Source organism: Lathamus discolor, chromosome 3 (assembly GCF_037157495.1).
Source record: "Lathamus discolor isolate bLatDis1 chromosome 3, bLatDis1.hap1, whole genome shotgun sequence".
Taxonomy (NCBI): Eukaryota; Metazoa; Chordata; class Aves; order Psittaciformes; family Psittacidae; genus Lathamus; species Lathamus discolor.
The window spans coordinates 59,470,548-59,490,746 of NC_088886.1; the positions used below are offsets into that span (position 1 = coordinate 59,470,548).

The 20,199-nt window shown below is 40.1% G+C and overlaps 1 protein-coding gene across 13 annotated transcripts in view; it reads right to left on the bottom strand.

The window, feature by feature from the left end:
- Positions 1–178: 178 nt before the first annotated feature.
- Positions 179–20,199, bottom strand: part of LOC136012336 (claudin-15-like) — a 53,193-nt gene continuing 33,172 nt past the window's right edge. For 8 of the 13 annotated variants that reach the window (XM_065675492.1, XM_065675488.1, XM_065675487.1 and 5 more), the window contains 7 exons: positions 16,697–16,808; positions 13,660–13,765; positions 12,188–12,463; positions 5,204–5,368; positions 4,984–5,065; positions 2,178–2,288; positions 179–746 (listed from right to left, as the gene is read on the bottom strand). In XM_065675492.1, coding sequence (XP_065531564.1) covers positions 647–746; positions 2,178–2,288; positions 4,984–5,065; positions 5,204–5,368; positions 12,188–12,407 — 678 coding nt within the window. In that variant the 5' untranslated portion in view covers positions 12,408–12,463; positions 13,660–13,765; positions 16,697–16,808 and the 3' untranslated portion in view covers positions 179–646. Of the gene's footprint in view, positions 747–2,177; positions 2,289–4,983; positions 5,066–5,203; positions 5,369–9,410; positions 9,736–12,187; positions 12,464–12,884; positions 13,112–13,659; positions 13,766–14,474; positions 14,533–16,696; positions 16,809–20,199 lie in introns of those variants that run through there. The other 5 variants (XM_065675485.1, XM_065675493.1, XM_065675494.1 and 2 more) reach the window with 5 other exon arrangements.

Sequence of the window (20,199 nt, forward strand, 5' to 3'; positions counted from 1 at the left end):
GTTGCACATCTGCAGACCTGGAAGTGAGTGGTTATTAGGGATTTTTTTGTACCTGTTTTTTAATCTTGACCATCATATGGTCAGTATGAATTTCAGACGAGACTTCTAGCCCAGGTTTATAGATTATATCCTTATTAATGGACAGGGTACCACTCATCAAAAAATCTGTTTCAGTCAGTTGTCTGTGGAATAAAGTTTATTTCCCATCAAAACCTAAAGCTGCTGAACAAAAGTAGGAAGCTAAATATTAGTGCAAACCCAATCCATTTCTAACTGTGAGGTGTATTAACTTGCAGTTAGCTACAGCGTATCAGTTCCAACTTTTTGAGTCCCCCAAAATAGAAACAGTTGCTCTCGATTGTCAGGATACACTGAACACTGAGGTTAACCTTTACCAGGCTCCTCAGCATGCAGAAAACTTCATGCCGCAGGATTTCACATCTCAGCATCTCCTGTCGAATCCTATTTACAATTGAAAACCATCTGGGAAAACCATTCCTATTTACATTGAAAACCGTACCTCCTCCTTCGTACTACTCCAAATTAGGATGAAAGATTGCAACTTGGAACTGGAACCCTGGAAGTAGTTCACTTCTTTATTTGAAGTCATAACCTACTAACGTTACAAGTGATGTAAAAGGTAAGATTAGACGTACTCCTTGTTGCTTATAACTGTCCCAGAGTTTTTGGTGTACACATCCTGCTGAGGATCTGCATGGCCTGCTGAATATGCGTATTTGTTGAAACTGTGAATTAAGAAGAAAGAGATACAAAACAATAGCTATTACGCACACATCCACAGCTTCAGATACTTGGGAAGTTACTCATTTAGGTCTGCATCCAACCCACCAACAGCACATACTTCAGGAAGGGGCAGAAATTAGAGGCCTGTAGTTCTTATCACTCTTGCACCTAAGGGAAGACAGATGAGGCTTACTTGACAGGCAGCACAGCCATCTCTCTCGTAACCAGAAATGCACTCTGGGTTCCTAACTCACATGTGCTCTTACTCAAGGCATTTTAGTCCAGTCCCTAAAGCAGAAGGGAACCTAGACCTTAATATCTTTGTGCAAACTGCAGTTTTTAATACAGGAATCAAGATGATAAGAAAGGAAAACAGAAGCCTCTTTAGCCAACCCCTTCATCTGTCATTTGTCTTCTTGAACTTCTGTTATTCCACTCATCAGTTTTACTTCAGGATATTTGGTACTTTGTATGGTGAGAGAGATCTAAAGTCCAATGTGGCTGACAAAATATTACTGTAAAGCTTAAATGGCTTCAGATTAGGCAGTGGAGTATCAGAGGAACACTCTCACTTATCATCTGTTTTGACATAATTTTCCTAAGATTATTCCTAAGTAGCAAGGAGCATGCTTCTTCCTTCCATGTTACCATCCTTCCAAGCTTAGCCAGCACAGCCTCCAAGCCATTTAGGTTCTTCTGAGTAGACATGGACCTCAGCTGTTTTCAACAATTACACTCCCTCTCCTTCAAAAAGGGACCTTTTTTGAATTATTACGTGTGAATAGTTAAAAGACTGGAGAATAAAATAAATCCAGGCAAGGTCTGGAGGCCAGAAATACTCAGCTTGTCTATTTGATGTCTTCTTAGACATTTCCATAAGCAACAAGAAAAACATTGTATACTTCTAATGATCAGTTGGATCTCCCTTGGGAAGGAAATGCCGTTACACTTTCTGCAAGGTAAATGGTGTTTGAATGTTTTAATGCTAGTGGGTATTACACAGAAGCTTGATCTAATACACTGTATTCTTTGATACCATTTTCTTTTGGCAATAGATAGTTCTCTCTTTCACTGCACATCATCATGTAGATCTTGGAACCATTAGCAGTACCCAGATTTACTAAATACTAGTTATAGGTGGCCAGTGATGGCAAAGCATCCACAAGTACACTGTCTGGAAGGTACAAGTATTTGGTACAGCATCCCCTGCCATCACCAGTCTGTGGCATGCCATAACAGGTATTATATGGTATATACCTGTATATACCATATGGTATTATGTCATGCCATAATAAGTACAATTTCCTGTTTGTGCTTTCTATGGCTACAGAAAGCTAGAGTGAGAGAGAGAGAGAGTGAGAGAGAGAATAGTATACAGTAGACAACGGTATATAATTGGCAACTGCTATTTCAACTGCCAAATCCCAGATTACCTGTAATCCTGTTTTTTCTTCCCTTTGCATGAACAGGTCAGTAAGATCCCACCAAGCATACAAAGAACAGATCCAGCCCAGCCTAAGTACAGAGCATCTCCTAGTTCATACCTGTAACATGAGAGATTTTATGGAAACAGCATGTAACAGGATCACAAAAGCATTATTTTAGACTGAGCCATAAGGTACACAAATCACACAAACAAGTTCTAGTCTGCATAGAAGTAGCTAACTGAAAGGTTACTGCAACAGATAACAGGAGAACAGCTCTGGCTTTGTGTCTGTGTTCCGTCAAACTCTTACATGTATTTAGAAATGCTCTGCCAAGTTAGTGACGGGACGTACTAAGCAATACAAAGATAAGTAGCAATGAATACTTGCGTATATTAAATTGCTGATAATAAATGATGATAATATACCTTCTGGGTAGTCCACAACACTTACTTGGCCCTTGTATTAGCTGTGCCACTTAAGTAATTTTGTGAAACCCGATGATGACCTTACTGTCTGTGTCATAAGAAAAGGCTAACCATAGAAATCAGTTTTCCATGGACACAAAACTAGATCACCTACAAGTAGCTATTTGTACAGGGCTAGTTTTCAGATTCATGTATCCTAAAGAAGATTTAGCACTCTCTGTGGTTATATGGCTGAAATATGTTTATGGATAGCCCCAAGCTGAAAAGGAATAGTTCCCCATTTTACTGTACAAAACTACACCTTTGAGGAAACCCCATAGTGCAGTCCAATGATGATGAATTTGACCCAAAGACTGCGCACAATTGAGCCTGGCCAAGTCTGGCAGGAGTTTCACATAAAGACGAAAACAAGTTTCTGTATTCAGGCAAAGACTATATCCACAATATGGCTGTACCTATGTGCTCTGAGACACCTGATACAAGGGCAAAATAAATGCCGTAGAATGTGTAGAAGGTATTCTGAAGCCAGATATGTGTGGGGTTTTTCCACTTGTAAACAGGTCATTATTTAGAAGTGTCCAAGTTTCTGACTCAGAATTGATTGCTAACAGGAAGGTTTACACGGGTTCGTTGTTCTGTGTGTTCTCATCCCACATTGGAACCGCAAGGTGTCTGCTGTTTTAGGCACTCTCCGAACATGGAGCAAGGAGATAATAATTATCTCAAAATGCAGGAGTGCAAGTTGCTGGAGGAATAATAAGGAACAATCAGAGAGTGTTGACCAGTGCATGCCGCCTACAGACAGGAACACTGTAGATGTCATTCATACCAAAGCAAAGTACATCGGAGGGATCTGGAGAACTTGGGTCGCCCTCACAGCTGTATGAGAAATTCCCTGAAGAGTCAGTAGAGGTTAACTTTACTGATTTGCTGAAGTCAGGACAAAAAGATGCAATCTGGGAAAACAGATTTGCTGGTCTCTTAAAGGTGAAGATCAATACTGACCTGCAACTGATTTTAAACGTGTCTCACAGAGTCCAAGGAGCACAAACTTCCTCAAGAACATGCCTGGCTTTACCAATTATCAAAGTTAATTCACTAGGAACCTCTTAGCGAATTGATATCATTAAACATGAAGCTTAGATACTAGAAAAAAAGAGATTTCTTTAGCTACTGAATGCAAACCACCTGGTAACTGATTAACATGCATCGATGTTGAAGCCCCAACACTCTAGCAGATAACTATAAAACTCACTAACTATGCCACTAACTGAAATTCCTTATCAACAGTTGTTTCGGTCCTCTAATGTATTTATTACCCTTCATATAATTCCCTCAGGGGGATATAAAACAACAAAAAGTATTCACAAGTGCAATTTCTTTGTAAGTGCTTGTTTGAAAACACAAGGAAAACTGACAAACATCCAAAGCAATTGCTTAAAGTACTTTGATTCATAACAAAGCACTTCACCTCTGACTTCCCTGAACTGGTTCTCCGTAGGAAGCTTACAAAACACTTCAAATATGATCCTAGCAACTAAAGATTGATAGTTTTTTGATTGAAAAATTATATACTTGGTAGAGGTCCTGGCAAATGATAAATGTCCCCTTGTCCCCAAACCTGCTCTCTCATGTTCCACACACAATATATTGTTTCCCTCTCCCTTTTCCCCCCCTTTTTGAAGGAGAGGCCGGGTCACCTCTACCCTTGTTCCTCATTGCTAGATATGGCCCCTAGATAAGGTGCCATAAGAAGGCTTTTAGTTTTAAGATGGCTTTTATATCAGAGAAGAATCAGGGATTTTATACCTCAAAACTTCTTTTTGTGCAACCGTACAAGCTAAAAGTCTCACAGATTTTGCCTCATTTTAATTCATGAGGCAAACAAATGTGGAGCTGTAAATATAGGGTGAATTTTTCACTTCTTCCAGACAAGCAGCAATTACAGGGATGTTTCTCAGCTGTCTGCAGGTCACTATTATGCAGTTCAAGCTGGTTTCTCTATGCCTTTTTAGTTGCTTGTACATCTGAGGCATTCTATTCTAGCCATAGTTAGAATTCTGTACCTCTTTTGGTCTAAATGCTGCAGAAAATGAAGAGCTTAACTTTTCTTCTCCATAGCACTGAGATGTGAGCTTAATGGCACAGAAGCCCCTCAGATGTGGGGTTGATATTCCCCACACGTTCATTAAACCTAGAGGAGAACTCTCCTCCCTCCCCACCAGCCTCTCTGAGGTGAAAAGATTCCCCAAAGGCAAATCTTTCCTCCCGTAGGACTGGATAACAGGATCCATCCAGGTTCTGAAACTCTGGAGCAGCTGAGGTTTGTGCAGCCGTCTGTCTGGTAACACATCGTGCAGTTTGGTATGAGAGAGCTAAAGACTTACTTGGTTCCAGCATACAGTGGGTCAAAAAACTGAGCAGTAATCATCGCAGCATACCAAGAAACAGCCACCATGGAACAGAGACCTGCCAGAGTTTAAAAAGCACACAGGTGAACGACTCCTTTAATGGCTCTGACAGCTTTAAACCAAGAATGTTTCATTTAATTTAGCTGTGAAAGCAATACAAAATGTGAAAGCATTCTCATTTCCACCTCAATATTACCTCCTAAAATGAAGAGAAATCCTCCTGTGACAGCAAACTTTGTTTTTCCATCTTCATCACTCAACCCAATCTTTGTGCACTTCAAACCAAGCAGCGAGAGTACTGCAGCTATGAATCCCAAAAGGATGGAAGCAATCATCAAGGCACGGCATGCCTGAACATAAGCTAAGAAAGAAAGAGGAAACAAATCAGGATCCATACAGAAATTAAATGAATCTTGTGCTGAAAAAAACAGAAGTTATTAGGGGAGTGACAAAATTAACACAAGCAGTAATGAGGGAATCTCCTCTTTGTTATTTGGTTCAAAGCAGCATTCAAACCCTAGGAGTGTTTAGCCCTTAAGGTTTCAGAGTTGACCTACACTTAGACTTCATAAACTCAGTAAATCTCCTTGGGCCTTTCATAAAGCTTCTTGGGTTTAGTGAAACCTGAAGCATCATTATAACAAGCCCTTCATAGCTTACATCTTGTAGGTCTTGTGAAAATGTGTAGCAGTATATATGGTCATTTACAGGAGCAGAAGTAAGTTTCCTGCTCAGAAGTCCTGGTGACTTCCTTACACCTGTACTGCTGAGCACACAGGACACCTCTGAACTCCAGGTCCTAGCCAAAGTGTGCAGGGCTCTGGCAGTAGAGAGGAACTGGAAGAATGAGCCAGCTTTGCTACTTCCAGTGGGAGATGGTAAAGAAAGTGCTCGAGTTAGCAGTGCACTTTAAACTCTGAGTCGAGGTAATGGTCAGGAGACAAGCAGATCCAAGAGCTGCAGCACTCCTCTGTAAGACATGCTCCTGCAGAGAGGTCACGTGGGCACATTTGGGAAGTTGGTATGCTCATGATTCTGCATCACTTAAGCTCCCAGTCTTAACACTTAGGTATTGATCGCACAAAACCTGAACAGATTATTACCCAGCCTAAGAAGGAAGTTCAGACAGGGACTCTGGGCTCCTATAAAATATCACCCTGGATTTGGCAGGCTCCTGATCAAATGGCACTTTGGCGCCTTTCTAATGAGATAAACATGCCAAGGCTCACAAATCTGGCATGCTAACCTCATGGGATTCTGTGATCTTACAGGATCTTTTCAAATCTAGATGCTATGGTTCTAACCAAGCATCAAAAGGGTCAGTCGCATCACTGATGGTAGTATTCAAGCTCTTGCTCCTGATCACCTCCATGTCCTCTGTGATAACCTGCTCTCTAGCTCTGTAACAGAGTGAGCCCATAACCCTCCAGAGAACAAAAGTCAGACCCAGAAACAGGAGGTGACAGGTTCACGCTCAGACTTACTTAGTGGGCTTATAGCTTTATGTGGCATTAGAGTATTGGTCCTGCAAGCATTAGTTATCAAAGACAGGAATAAGCAGTCATGAAACAAACACACTGAAGATAACATCATTCGAGGAATTAATGTCTTGTTAAGGACTAATTTTAAAATTTTGGGGGAAAAAACCCACACAGTAATGGAAGTGAAAAGACCCTTCAAGGTACCATGAACAGTTCAAGATTTCTGCCTGCAGAAGATACTCTTAGGACAGGCACTCAACTCTGGCACTGCTTTCTAGGCTGGGATCTTACACCACAGCAGCAGGAATCCAGCAACTTCACCTTTCAGGTCTTTGGGACTCAGTATTAGATGGGATGGGATGCATTATATGTGGTGAAGTATTAGATGGGATTCCCTGTATCTTTTCAGGACACAAAAGCTCACCCTCAAGCTAACTGCTTGCAATCCAATAGCTGTATTATTTTAACAGAACAGATTTCATGCCATAGCCAATAGCCCAAAGCCGTATTATTTTAACAGATTTCATACCATATCCTCTTATTAACCACAATACGATAACCTCGACAGCCTTGGCTTAGGAGCTTACTTCACAAGCCAGACAGCTCAATTTTCTGTTGTCTTTATCTTAAAAATGAGCTTACTGGAAAAGATGCAAGATCTGTTTATCAATCAATACTGTTTTTAAGAAATTATCCATAGGAAGAAATACATATAGAACCTTGGGGGGCTGGGGAGGGAACGGAGCTTAAAAAGCATTAGGCAGGTAACTAATTGCTTTATATGAAATGCTTGATCTAGTTGTAACTAAACCATTCATGGTTTCAGTCTTATGCAATATTGCTTTTAAAAAGGCACTCACGTCAAACATTTGTGATTCAGGCTAATGGCTGGCTGAATGCAAAAGCTTTAAATCTGTTCAAAAGAACCAAGTCTGGTATTTTCCATGCACACAACAAAATCCATACCGTGTAGCACAGCTGCAATAAGGAAAACTTCATGGAAAATCTTTATGGGCCTTCTGATGAGAGTTAACAAAGACACTTTTGTTTCTTCTTCTTTTTTATCCTCCTGACAATCCCTGGCATCTTCTGCTTCAGCAATTCCAGCTAAGTTTCTGAACAGCAATTTGAAACACACCTAAACTGACCATGATAATTTTTACCCTGCCTTGACCCCTACCTGCAAGCTCTACAGACATTTCTTGGAGGTCTCAGCCCTCATTGCTACCAACCACACCTTCTTCCTCTTTCCCGCTTTGCCCAGATGTGCTCTTGACTTTTCCTACAATTCAGTGTCTTCTAAATTGCTTCTTTTCCAGGTTTCCTTTCAAAACCTTTTTTTTTAACTAAACAGTTCTGCAAGCTGCTTTTCCATTCCCCCTCCCCCTGCCTGTACCCCTCAAATACACTGCCGTCTTCTCAACAGTCTTCTCCTGTTCAACAGATCAGATTTAATCTTCACAAATTCACTTTCAGACCCTGGCCAATTCATTTACTTTCTGTCTGGCCCTGTTTTTTTCCATTCTGCTGGCTGCATATTGTTAGCTGCAGTTCTCCAGGAGCCTTGCTGTTGCTTGCCTTTATTTCTCCTTTGCTTTAGCACACTCATGGTACTCTTTGCTGATCCTACTCCCCGGCTCCATTTCTTTAAAACCCACTTTTTCCTCAGCAGCTCCAAGATGCTGACCCAATATGGCCCCATTGCCCACATCTACACAGATGGGAGCTCTGTGACACTCTCAGAGACAACACCCCGTGTAAACACATCAAAGACAAGATGCTGCCTAGAGTCAGTAGCAGTAAGTTATGAACCAACCCTTGAAGTGGTTTACACGACCCAAATGAACGCTCATACAAGGACATGATCCTGCTGTTTCTGAGTCTAAGAAGTTTAAATAAAGTTATGTATGTTCCTCTTCATTCACACAGGTATTTTAAAACCAATTATTAGATAGCACTGGAAGATGAAAAGAACAGATTATTCCCTAAATACTGGACACAGTTTCAGAGAATTGCTCTGGGAGTGTCAGAGGTGGTCAGCAACATAGTTATATTTCAGACGGAGAGGGAAAGTTCATTTAAGACCTTCTGCCCGCTAATCCTATACTACACTCTCTTCAGATTATGAGTAACCTCCTGCCTACTTAGTTTAGCTACCTCCCAGTGTGAATTCAGCTACGCAGGAAGGCATTTTTATTCTGGGATAAGTATCTACACACCTAGTTTTTCAAGATTACTGAAAACCAGCTTTCCTGTCTATAAACATGCTTACTATTCATGGAATAGTGCTTTAGCTGAGCACTTCAGGACCATCTACAATTCTGCTGAAGACTGATACAGGACAGCAGACCTAAACATCCTGATATTTAGAAACACATGCAAGAAGACATTAGTTAACAAGTCCTGAAGTATATTGAGTTATAACATACATTCATTGTATAACTTATACTATACTTATATACTCATTGTATTTCTCGCATTATCTATGATTTTCAGTCTCAACACATAAAACCGCACTACCACTTCTTAGCTCTAATTTTTATATGCAAAAACTCCAGCTACAGTACATTAGCTATCAAGTACTGCAAAAGAAGCTCTATACAGTAATTCCAAATAAACATGGAACTGTCATAGGAGATGTGTTAAAAGATGTCTCCTGGTAGTTCTTCCCACAAAATGCTAGAACAGAGATTAGACTGTATTTTAAATGTTTGATCAAGTGATTTCATTTGCCTTATTTTATAGCGATTCTCAATGTGCCTGACACATTCCGACGCGTAAGAGGTTCTTATTACTTCAACCCAGAATGTCCTTCTTGACCAGTTATACTCCAGTACTCCCAGTTTAACAATCAAAAGCCTTAATACTTTTTTACCAGCAAATTTTCAAGCAGTATGAACAAGAATGCACAAAGTCACATACCAGGTAATGCAAGCAGAGAGTCAAATTCTCTGCAGTTGGATACTCCAGTGCTGTCTTGTGCACAGCTCTTCCACAGGTTTTCAAACAACGTGGTCGTTGTGATCACACTGCCATGTAAACTGGAGACTCTCCAGTAATTATTCGGCAAAGTAGCTCCAATAGTTGCCAACCCACCCAAGCACAAAAGAAAACTAACAATTTCCAGCGTAGAAGTCATCCTTGTGGGTAGTAACAGTTAAATATCCCTATAATTAGATTACAATCAAGTGAAGCCTTCAGAAGCCTCCTTGCTGTTTAATCTCTGGGTTTCACTCCAAAATGAGGCTACCTTTGCTCTTTGCTCAACCCCAGATAAGGCTTACAGTGCATGACAATAAGAAGTGGGAGCAGTTCATGATAAAGATATTAACATTTAACAAAAAAATGACGATTCATTCTTTTTTTCTAATGAGAAGTGACAAAATGAGCCTATTCTTGCCATAGCCTGAAAGCCTAGTCAGTATTTCTACAAAATATCTTGTAACAGCGATAATACTGGCAAATACCTTATTTCTGTTTCTCTTCTGGAGTCAACTAGGATTTACACAAGATTGAAATGTTTTTTCATTTTATTATTGCTCTCAAATCAAAAAGCTTTACTCTGTTATATTCTTGATGACTCAAGCATAAAAAAAGCTCGAGAACAGGAACTTTATTCTGTTGCTATAAAATTTAACAAAAGAAACTCTTTCTTGAAATTACCGTCATGAGTGATCCATTGCAACTCTACTGCCAGCTTGTTTCAGGAAGGATACGTCTGTGGGTGAGTGATTTCCATTAATATTTTACAGTCTATTGATCTACAGTTAAACACACTCAAAAATAGTCCCACTTACACTGGGATACAATTATAATAATATATAATATAATATATTTCACAGAAATGAAATAGAAGGGAACAGATGAGCCACTGTGACAGAACCATCTCGAAAGGAATAAAATGATGAAGGAAACCAGCTAGCTGAGAAGTCATAAATATCAGCTGCTTGCATCTGTTTGTCAGAATATTGTGATACTAAAACAAAATGTATCTATTCTAGGCAGAGTAGAAGCATGTTAAGTTTGGTTTACTTGCTTCTTGACTAAACAAACCCATAGACTCGCTTCACATCACCCACTGATGTTAATACTTTCACCGGTCTGTGTATCCAAACGGGGTTAACCATCTCTTGCAGTGATAACCTGCTCTTATCTCCAGGAAATGGAGTCACAGTTTCTTCATAAAATAATCCTGCTATGACGCAACATGGTAAGAGATTCACAGCATTTACATAAAGGCTACCACAAGAATTAGCCCCCGAGTCACAGCGTGCCCATAATAGATACATGGGGTTTCTTCCACAATGCAGTGGTCAGCTTGAGCTGATGCTGTGGGTTGGTGGGTTCACGCAGCCTTGACCACCAAGAGGATCATTGCTGTTGATATAAATTAGAACAGCTGTGCTTGTGTGATCCTGTGCAGCTCTATAGTTGCAAACTATTAGAGAAACTAGATGGTGTGAGGTAAGAACTGATCTCCTCTGGTGACTTGGAAGCATTAATTCTGGGCTCCTGCTGTGACAGAGTTAACATATTTGAAGAACTGGCAAGTTCTTGCACAGGAATCACTGCCTGGTTACGTGGTTTTGGGAAACCTTCCTGGTTTCTATTATCCCAAATATATTCTTGGCTTTTAAGGAGATTAAAAAAAAAATCAGCTGAATCTTGAGAGTTAACTCTTGAGAGTTAAACTCTCACATTTTAGAGATCTGCCATAGGCAGCTCTGACTTCAGTGGAGTCCGTGTTTATGTCAGGAAAAACAAGTGTTCATAACCTGTGAGAGGCGGCTTTTGTAAGTTTTGAGCTCTGCACATAGAGACTAAGTCAGCTGGAAAGAGTCCAAACAAACAGCAATGACAGCAATCAAGGATCTATAAAGTAAGGAAGGCTTGAAGAAATGATTCTATGATACAACTCATAAAGTGACCGCAGGACACTGAAAGTTGTAAAAGAATAAATACAAAGTTGTTTTGAGCACAAAGCTTAAGAAAACACCAGGTTTTAAAGGTTATACTGGGACTGTGCCAGCACTCAGTTTTCTGAGGAAAGAACTTCAGTATCAGTCCTTCCTGGTCCTTTACTATAAAAGTAGTGTTCACAGAAAGATATTTTTTACATCTAGAACAACCTAAACAGATAATTTTAAGTCCCTGTAAAGACAAATCTCAATTTGCTTGTAAACTACCCTGCTAGCACAGCCTATCTCAGAAAACCCCGATGAATCAATAGCACAGATGTGTTTTAGTTTAAGCTGGCCACTTCTGAGAAATCCCAGAACAAATACATAGATTCAGCACCAAGTGTCAAATAAGTTCTGGAGCATATAAGAAGTTCTGACTCACACCAAAGTATACTTTTTTTTAGGCAAAGTAAAAGCATGCTTGTTCTTCCAAAATAATAATAGATAAAAATAAATAATTATCATAATTATCATAATGAATAAATAAAATCAGATTCATTGTGTATCTATGTGCACACAACAGAGATGGCAGTAAAGCCACATCGGTTACTGAGCTGAATCACAGCATGAAGCCTATAGATTTCATTGGGGTCCTTTAACCTGTCAGCAGGTACTACAGGACAAATCCTGCCCGTACTAGACCCTCTGTGACCACTGCAGTATATGCTGCCCCACCACTCTAGTATGCTGGCCATATTACATTCCTCGAATTTATCTACGCATGCCATGCAGACTTACCGTCTGAACTCAACATGTAGAGAAATTTCTTGCACTGAAGTGATCTAACAGCAGTCACTGCGCAGTCCATCCATAGGCCTTCAGAAATCCAGTCTGTAGTAACTAGCACTGTTCCAATGTCTGAAACCTTCCATCTGTTGGACATGGTAGTAACAAGTGAAATGGTGAATCCCGCTAAAGCCAGCAGCAAGGAACAAATCTGTAGACAAGATGACGCCATTCTTCTGACAGGAGCTGTTTCCAAAGAAGCCTTCCCAAAGTCCCGATCTTAGAAACCTGTTAGATGAACAGAGGAGTTGAAGTTACCTTTACACAAGCCAGACCTTTGTGAAAACCTCATAAAGATGGCTACCTACGAACTAATTAATTACATAATGGAATTGTTGAAATGGAATCTAAATCTTCTTAGATAATTGGAATGCCTAAATATTCCATGACATCTGAGTATTTTCTTAGGAACCCTTTTATTACTCTACATGTTTACTGTGTAAAATACTGACAGAGCAAAACCAGAGAACCCAGCTGAGGAAGGAATTCTCTAATTTGAATTTGCAGTGTTTCATCTGTTCTTTGCTTGTTTGCCAACTCAAAACTCTTACAAAATTAAAACTGTAACATGCTTATTAAGTTATTAATTTCCCCATTGCAGTGCCCAGCAATACAAATGGAAAACAAAACAAAACAAGTGAATACTCACCTTTATGGTATGTTTCTAACGCATTTCATCTGCCTACCTGCTAGACACTGGTGTCATCACTTTGTGAAGATGAGTTTGATCAAACTTTTGAGGGATTTGTAAACTTTAGAACCTTTTCCCCCGGGGCCAAAGCTCTGCCCGACTGTTGCACAACAGCTCAGGCTTGGCTTTTGGCTACAGAAATGGACAACTCAAACAAGATTGCAACAAAATCATGTATATTAGCACCAAGGGCTCTCAGTTGAACCTGCAGCCATTGGCATAGAGTTTGCTTTGTCAGTGCCACTGAGCTGCTCACACCCCATTGGACTCCAAAGCAATAGAGAAAGCTATTCCTATTTTCACAATGACGGTTTTACTTGAGAGTTTTGTTGCTCTTTTCCCCAAGACACTGTTTTCATGGGAGGAGGCCTGGGTCCACATAAGCCAGGCAACAACTGGAGGCAGGTTTTGTTTTAGGATGCAGCCCACACTGTGAAGGAATAGGTAAGCTTCCTGCATTAAAAAAAAAGAAGGATTGGAGCCTCCTCCCATACTCACGCGTTTTAGATGGCAGCAAGCGTGGGAACTTGCAAGGAAAGAAGGATTAAGCTTATACCACTTTTTCAAATGTGTACATTCCACTGCAAAAGCTTAATCTCACATTGAGAAGGGAGCATCTGTCCCTCAAGTGATCGCGTAACCTCTTCAAAACACACTCAGCTGTCAAAGAATATTTGTGATAAATGAGGCATGTAAATGAAGCAGGCAAATAATCCTAACAAATGTTTCTTACCTATTACATTGATATCACCTGTACAGCAATGCATCCCTGGCAGTAAGGAGAAGAAAAGAAACCCAGATGCTCTGCACCATCACTGTGGGTGGGACATACACCAAAGCTGTAAATGCAAACTTCTCATTAACATACAGTAATTAAAAAGATCATAAGTTTCAAAGCGAAGCTTGGAAACTATGTTTCACAAATACAGAACCATAGAAGCATAGAATGGTTGAGGCTGGAAAGGACCTTTTGGTTTTACAGAACTTCTGAAGACAAGCATGTAAAGAAAACACGTATTACTTGGAAAGCAAAGCATGAAGTGCTGGTATTTGAATCCTTTGGGGCCAGGGAGTGGATCTGGTGTCTCAGAGAGGATTGGGAGCCCGGTGCATATACATAGACCACAGAATGCAGGAGCAGAGAGCCCTAGAGCCCCTCTCCTTAAGTGCAGTGGATAAAAATGGGGGGTGGGATAAATAAATAAATGCTTTTGTGTTTGTTATATCTGTCTGGCAGCACCTAAGCCCTGTAGTGAGTAACCAGTGCAGAAAGACTCCACAAAACTGTTTGTGGTTTCAGGTGTGCCCTGAGGCAGGGCAGACCTCCCAGACTCCTGGTCCTGAGCTGCAACCACTTTGCTGCTGTTGTTTCTCCTCAGTCTTCCTCTGCCCCAAGGAGCCACTGTCACTCATCCCTTCCTGACCCTGCTGCTACCACATGGAACCCCATGGAACGCTCCAGATGAAAGCTTATTCTGGGCACCAGTCATGCACAAGACCACGATCCCCATGTGATGGCGATAAAAGTAATGCGCCTGAAATGCACACCTTTAACAAGGCAAGAGTTCAGTAACAGAAACCATCTGCAAAAGAAAAGATTCCAAAAGCGAACGGCTTGTTACTCCAACCAACACCATCTTCATCCTCCTCTTTCAACCTGTAACACAGACACCCTGCCCTTCACAACTGGATTACAGTAGCCCATACACTACGCTGTTCATAGCTTAGAGATAGTGGTACAGCCAACAGCACATACGCTTTTCAACTGCCCAAAAGAGAATGACCATAATCCAAACCCAAATAAATACATAAGGCCCAGAGCATCATCCCTCACAAGCTGCACGCATGGGTTATATAAAACGGTTGTAATGTGATAAAAACAAGCCCTGAGGAAGCAAAAAGATTACCTGAACATTAAAAACAGCACAATCAAAATGTATGTATGTGGTTTGAACACAGGACAGGAAGGGTTAACAAAGAGAAATATTTAAGTCACTTAAACAAACAAATCGCTCCTGATAAGGTCTCTGGAAGCAAAAATGAGTGAAAAAGAGTCTAAAATGCAAAATGGAATAAGTCTTTTACATTTTATTACATAGAGTAAAAGAGGCAGAGCACTGATTACAGCCCTGCTTTCACGTGCACGTACGTACATATATTTTTAAACCAGCAATATACGCCTTTGAACCTGTCTATCGTTTCTTAGGTCAAGCAAATTCTGAGGCTGACCCATGGCCACCAGTGCAATCAGGAAAAGATAAAATGCAGATTTAAATATAGTACTAAACCACGTACAGCAGTTTCCCACCACAAGCTCATAGAGGTTTCCTCAGGTCAAAGCCTGCCCTTGAGTTTAGAAGGCAAAACCTTTCACTACTTGTTAAACACTTCCAAACAATTTAACTTTGTAACCATGCGATTGGAGTTGCTGAAACTTACTAAATCTAATCAGGCTTATAGTGACCTGCACTTAGAATCACAGAACGGTTTGGGTTGGAAGGGACTTTGAAGCTCTTTCAGTGGCAGGGGGGTTGGAACTGGATGAGCTTTAAGGTCCTTTCCAACCCAAACCAGTCTGGGATTCTATGATTCTGTGATTATAAGTGCAGGTCCCTATAAGCCTGATTAGACTATTAATAAGTTTTCTATGATGTGCAGGGCCCATCAGGAAGTCTCACATCCACTTTAGAAGAAATAGGATTGACCTTTAATGTAAAGGCAGTGCAATTTAGCTGCAACTTTATTAGGTTACAATCTGGTTCCCCAGTGTGTGTTCAAGTAACTGCAGCTATGAATTCGCCAGGGCAGAGTCTAACCGGCTATGTGTGAGCTCTCAGCCCAGAGGCACTATTACTTCTTGGTGAACAAGCAGTGGTGTCTGAAGGTGGGTCAGCTGCTGCCATGGCTTAGGGCTGTCCGTGCTGCCCATTTCAGAGCAGCTTTGCCCACAGAAGCCCTGGGCTCATGTGCTCAGGCCATCACATACCCAGTTTGGTTGAGTGGTTTCTTGCCTCTACCTCCCTTTATTCCAGTTTTATCTGGGATCATCCTCCTCATCCCGTGAGTGTCCTTGTCACCTCTCCAAACAATCGATACTGTGGTGGCTCAACAGAACAAGCCCAGGAGGAAGCAGGCACTCAGCTGAGATTCCCAAATCATCCTGGGGATTCAGGAATTGACCCCAGTGAGAGCTTCGTGCCCAAACCTCCCAGGCAGCCGCAGGTACCCTCAGCTGTGCTCACGGGTCCTGGATGCTGCTGAACAGTTTCCATTTCCATTGTTGAAGGTGCCTGTCTTACCTTCCCAGCAGCACGATGACCCTGTTATTCCTGCACAGCCTGTGTCAGCAATAGCAACCGGGGATTTGCTGCGTCCACACTGACCTCTGCTTAAACCTGTGCTCATTGTCTGCTGCACTGGTCTCTGCCATTGATAAATGCAGGTAATGGGTTTGCAGTGTCCTTCAGGGGAAGCTCTTAACCCTTCCAAGTGTTGCTGTGCTCTCTGCCCTTAGCTGATGTCCAAAACTCAAGTCAGGACATCTCTGGGCACACACGATTCACCTGGGAAAGGTGCTTAAATTGACCTCAGGTGGATCCTGTGCACAGGGCAGGTTGCCAGGGGAGCCTGGTGGGTAGGGATAGGAGCTTCAGAGCTCATAAGACCTTGTGGTACAAGAATATCCCCCCTCTGCAAGCATGGGCTCTCTTAGCAAAGGCTGGACAAAGAGAAGTGGAAAGCTTGGAACAGTAAGTCAAGGGGGTGCTTACAGCGAGGAGCTGGCCTTGGGAGCTGTTGCTGGGGCTTAATGAGAATTCCCTTGAAGCTCTGGAACAGTGGGCAGCGATGCAGTGGCTGGGTAACAGTAGCTCGTGGTCTCTCCTAATAATAGAAAAGTTGGGATAGGAGAGGAAATACTGATGTTGATCAAGGAACACACACGGTTGATGCTCCCATCCAGAAATGCTGCAGGATCAAGTGAGATTTTAAGGCAGTGTTTTGTATCCCTCCTAAAATGATTGTTAGAGTTAGGCTTAAAAGGTTCTCACTGCAATCATAAAACCCAGGAACACGTTCTCTGTATTCAGAACAGAAATGTTTTCATTAGTCTTGGATTCAGAGCTTAGGCTTCCTTAAAACGCGGTGCATTCCGTGCCTTGTCATGGAAACAGGAGTGAGAAAAGCAAGTTGCCAGCTCTGTGATCCATTTTGCTTTAATGCCCGTCCGTGAGAGCAGCACAGCTTTACTAACATTTATATATAATATATACTTCTATTATGTCTATATAATTATTAGCATAATATATATTTAAATATATTAAAATATTAATATATTAACGTATAGCATATAAAAATTAATTAAGGGTTAATAGTTATATATGCTATATTATATTTAAAGACTATATAAATGTTAATATGTTTAAATAATTAATAATAATATTAATATATCGGTAACATATATTAATAATATAAATACTTATATAGTAAATAAATATACAATAGGTATTGAAATATTAATATATTAATATAAAATATATAAGATATTCTGTTATGCTTAATCTGATATATTATTGTATGATGTATTATAGATAAATTATATAAATTATAAATATTAAATATTATATTGATTTTATTATGAATAATATATTATTATAGTATCTATCATATAATAATCTAATATATCATATGTTATAGAGATGATGCTATTACATATTATCATATTAAACATAACAGAATTAATGAAATTATGTATATAATTATATGATATATTATGGATAACATTAGATACTATATGTTATAATTTTTCGTATAAATATAATATGTATTCTTTATATACTATACATTTTATTGTAATCAAGTTAATATATAAAAAATTAAGTATCAAATATTATTTTAAATATTTAGATCTTATTTACAATATATAGTAGTATAAATTATAGAATTATATTTATAGTATATCATATATTATATGCATATGTATTATCATATAGTTGTATTATTAATAACATAATAATATATAATATAATCACATTATAATAGTTCTTAGAATATAAAGATATTATAATATAAAAATTAAAATAATATAATAATAAAGTATAATAATGTAATGATCTAAGAAGTTACATTATAATTTCCATTAAATATGACCTAATTATGCCTTAGAATAATAATTATTTTCGATAATTATATAAATATATAATATAATTAATTTTCTGTAATGTAATTATGCAAGTAAATAATAATATATGAGAATTTTAGAAGATTATATTTTATATTGAGTTATATCATAGAGTGTATTTATGAGTATATGAAATAGAAGTATGTAGTAAAAAAGGGAAATAATTATTCAATATATAATGATATGATATATTATAAATATTACAATATCATATATTATATACTATGAGATATAGCATATACTATATGGTATATCATATATAATGGTGGTATATAAGCCACCAGTAACACCATCACAATGACAATGCAATGTGGTTTGGTGGCCAGGAGAGTAAGTCGATATCCTCGTCTGTTGCTTCTGGTCTCCTAGAACAAAGTTCCTTCCTTCCTTCGTCCTTCCTCCCTCCCTCCCTTCTTTCCTCTCTCCTCTTCCTCAGAAATTACTCTAAGAGAATATAACACTATATAACACTAATATGACACTCCATCCTTCCATCATCCATCCTTCCTTCCATCCTTGGGAGGTGACTATAAAAAAGGACTCTAAGAGACTATAACACAAGAAGGGAAGGGAACATAAGAGAAGAGAATTTAAAAGAAGAGAACAGAATATAACAGAAGGGAACATTGGAGAACATAAGGGAAGGGAAGAGACTATAAGAAAAGGGAGGAGACTAGAAGACACTCCAAGAGAATACAGGAGAATATAAAAGAGTTGAAGAGAAGGGAATATAAAAGAATGCAAAAGAACAGAAGGGAATATAAGAGAATAGGTACTAGAAAAGGCTAAGAGAATACTTGGAAAGAGAATAGAAAAGAATATAAGAAAATATAACCATAAGGGAAGGGAAGAGACTAAGAGAATATAGGAGAATATAAGAGAAAAGAGTATAAGGGACAGGAAGGGAAGAGACTATAAGAGAACATTGGAGAAGACAAAAGAAATGTGCTCCTGGCCTGATAACATCTTTATTATTCCAGGAGAACTATTTCATTTCATTACAAGCAGGAATCTTTAAATATATATAGTCTTGTCTGTCATGGAGCTTCAAACCTTTGCAGCAGCCTTCAAGCTGTGAGAGGCAGCTACACAAAGGAATCCTTTCCCTAAGGCAAGCAGCTGAGCGGTGATCTGTTATAGCCACCCATCAATGTTAGCTGTGCAGTGACACTAATGCCACCAAGAGTAGATAAGCTCTGGCAGCAGCCACCAAACTGGAGGGGATGCTGCTGTGTGCGCGGAACGCAGAGGCAAATTCCCCAAGGGCTTGCTGGGTGTGTACTAAGTAGCAATCACGGGAGTTTTCCATTCACATCCCCACTGGCCTCGCCTCTTCCTCCTGGGCCCCTTTGCCATGCTCCACTGCAGGATCCGAGGACCTTGTCCCTGTATGTCTGGGTTCATCGGCACACTGCGTGCTGGGCACCATGCATCCCCTGCAAGGCTGGGCTTCCTAGAGGCTCTGTGACCCCCAGGGTGCAGCAGAGGCATGGGTAGGGAGGGGTCTCTGTAAAGGTGCTGTTTGCCCGCATGCACCGCTCTGTTGTGGTATTTTCTTGAAATCAGGGGCAAATACACATCTCTATCCCTGCGAATGGTACCCAGGGCTCCCAGGAAAGGGAGTCTGTGTAACAGGCCGTGTGTGCTCTGCTCTGTAAGCCCCCCCCCTCACCAGCTATGGTACAGTTGAAGTGCTGTCACGGTAAAATGTTCAGCAGATAATACCTTTTAGTGACCTAGAAACCTGCACTACTGCTGCAGGGCTGGCAGGCTAGGAAAGGTAGATAAATCTGGGGCTATGCACATGAAAGCTCTACATCCTGCTGTGGTTCAAGCGTCATTTTTCTTATAGGTAAATGGAAGAGCAGCCTCAGACCTCCTGCTGGGCTCAGGGGTCCATCAGCTGCACCAGAGGAGTGCTGCTTTCAAGACTTGGTACTTCCTACACTGATAAAAGACCAGTTCAAATCAGTTGAAATAAGTGAATTTCCCTAGAGCTGGCTCCCCAGAACTGCAGTGAAGTGTTTCAGCTGGTCAGGTACTAAGAGTGAATAGGCAGTGAGACAATTCCCCACCAGCTGTTTTGCATGCTGA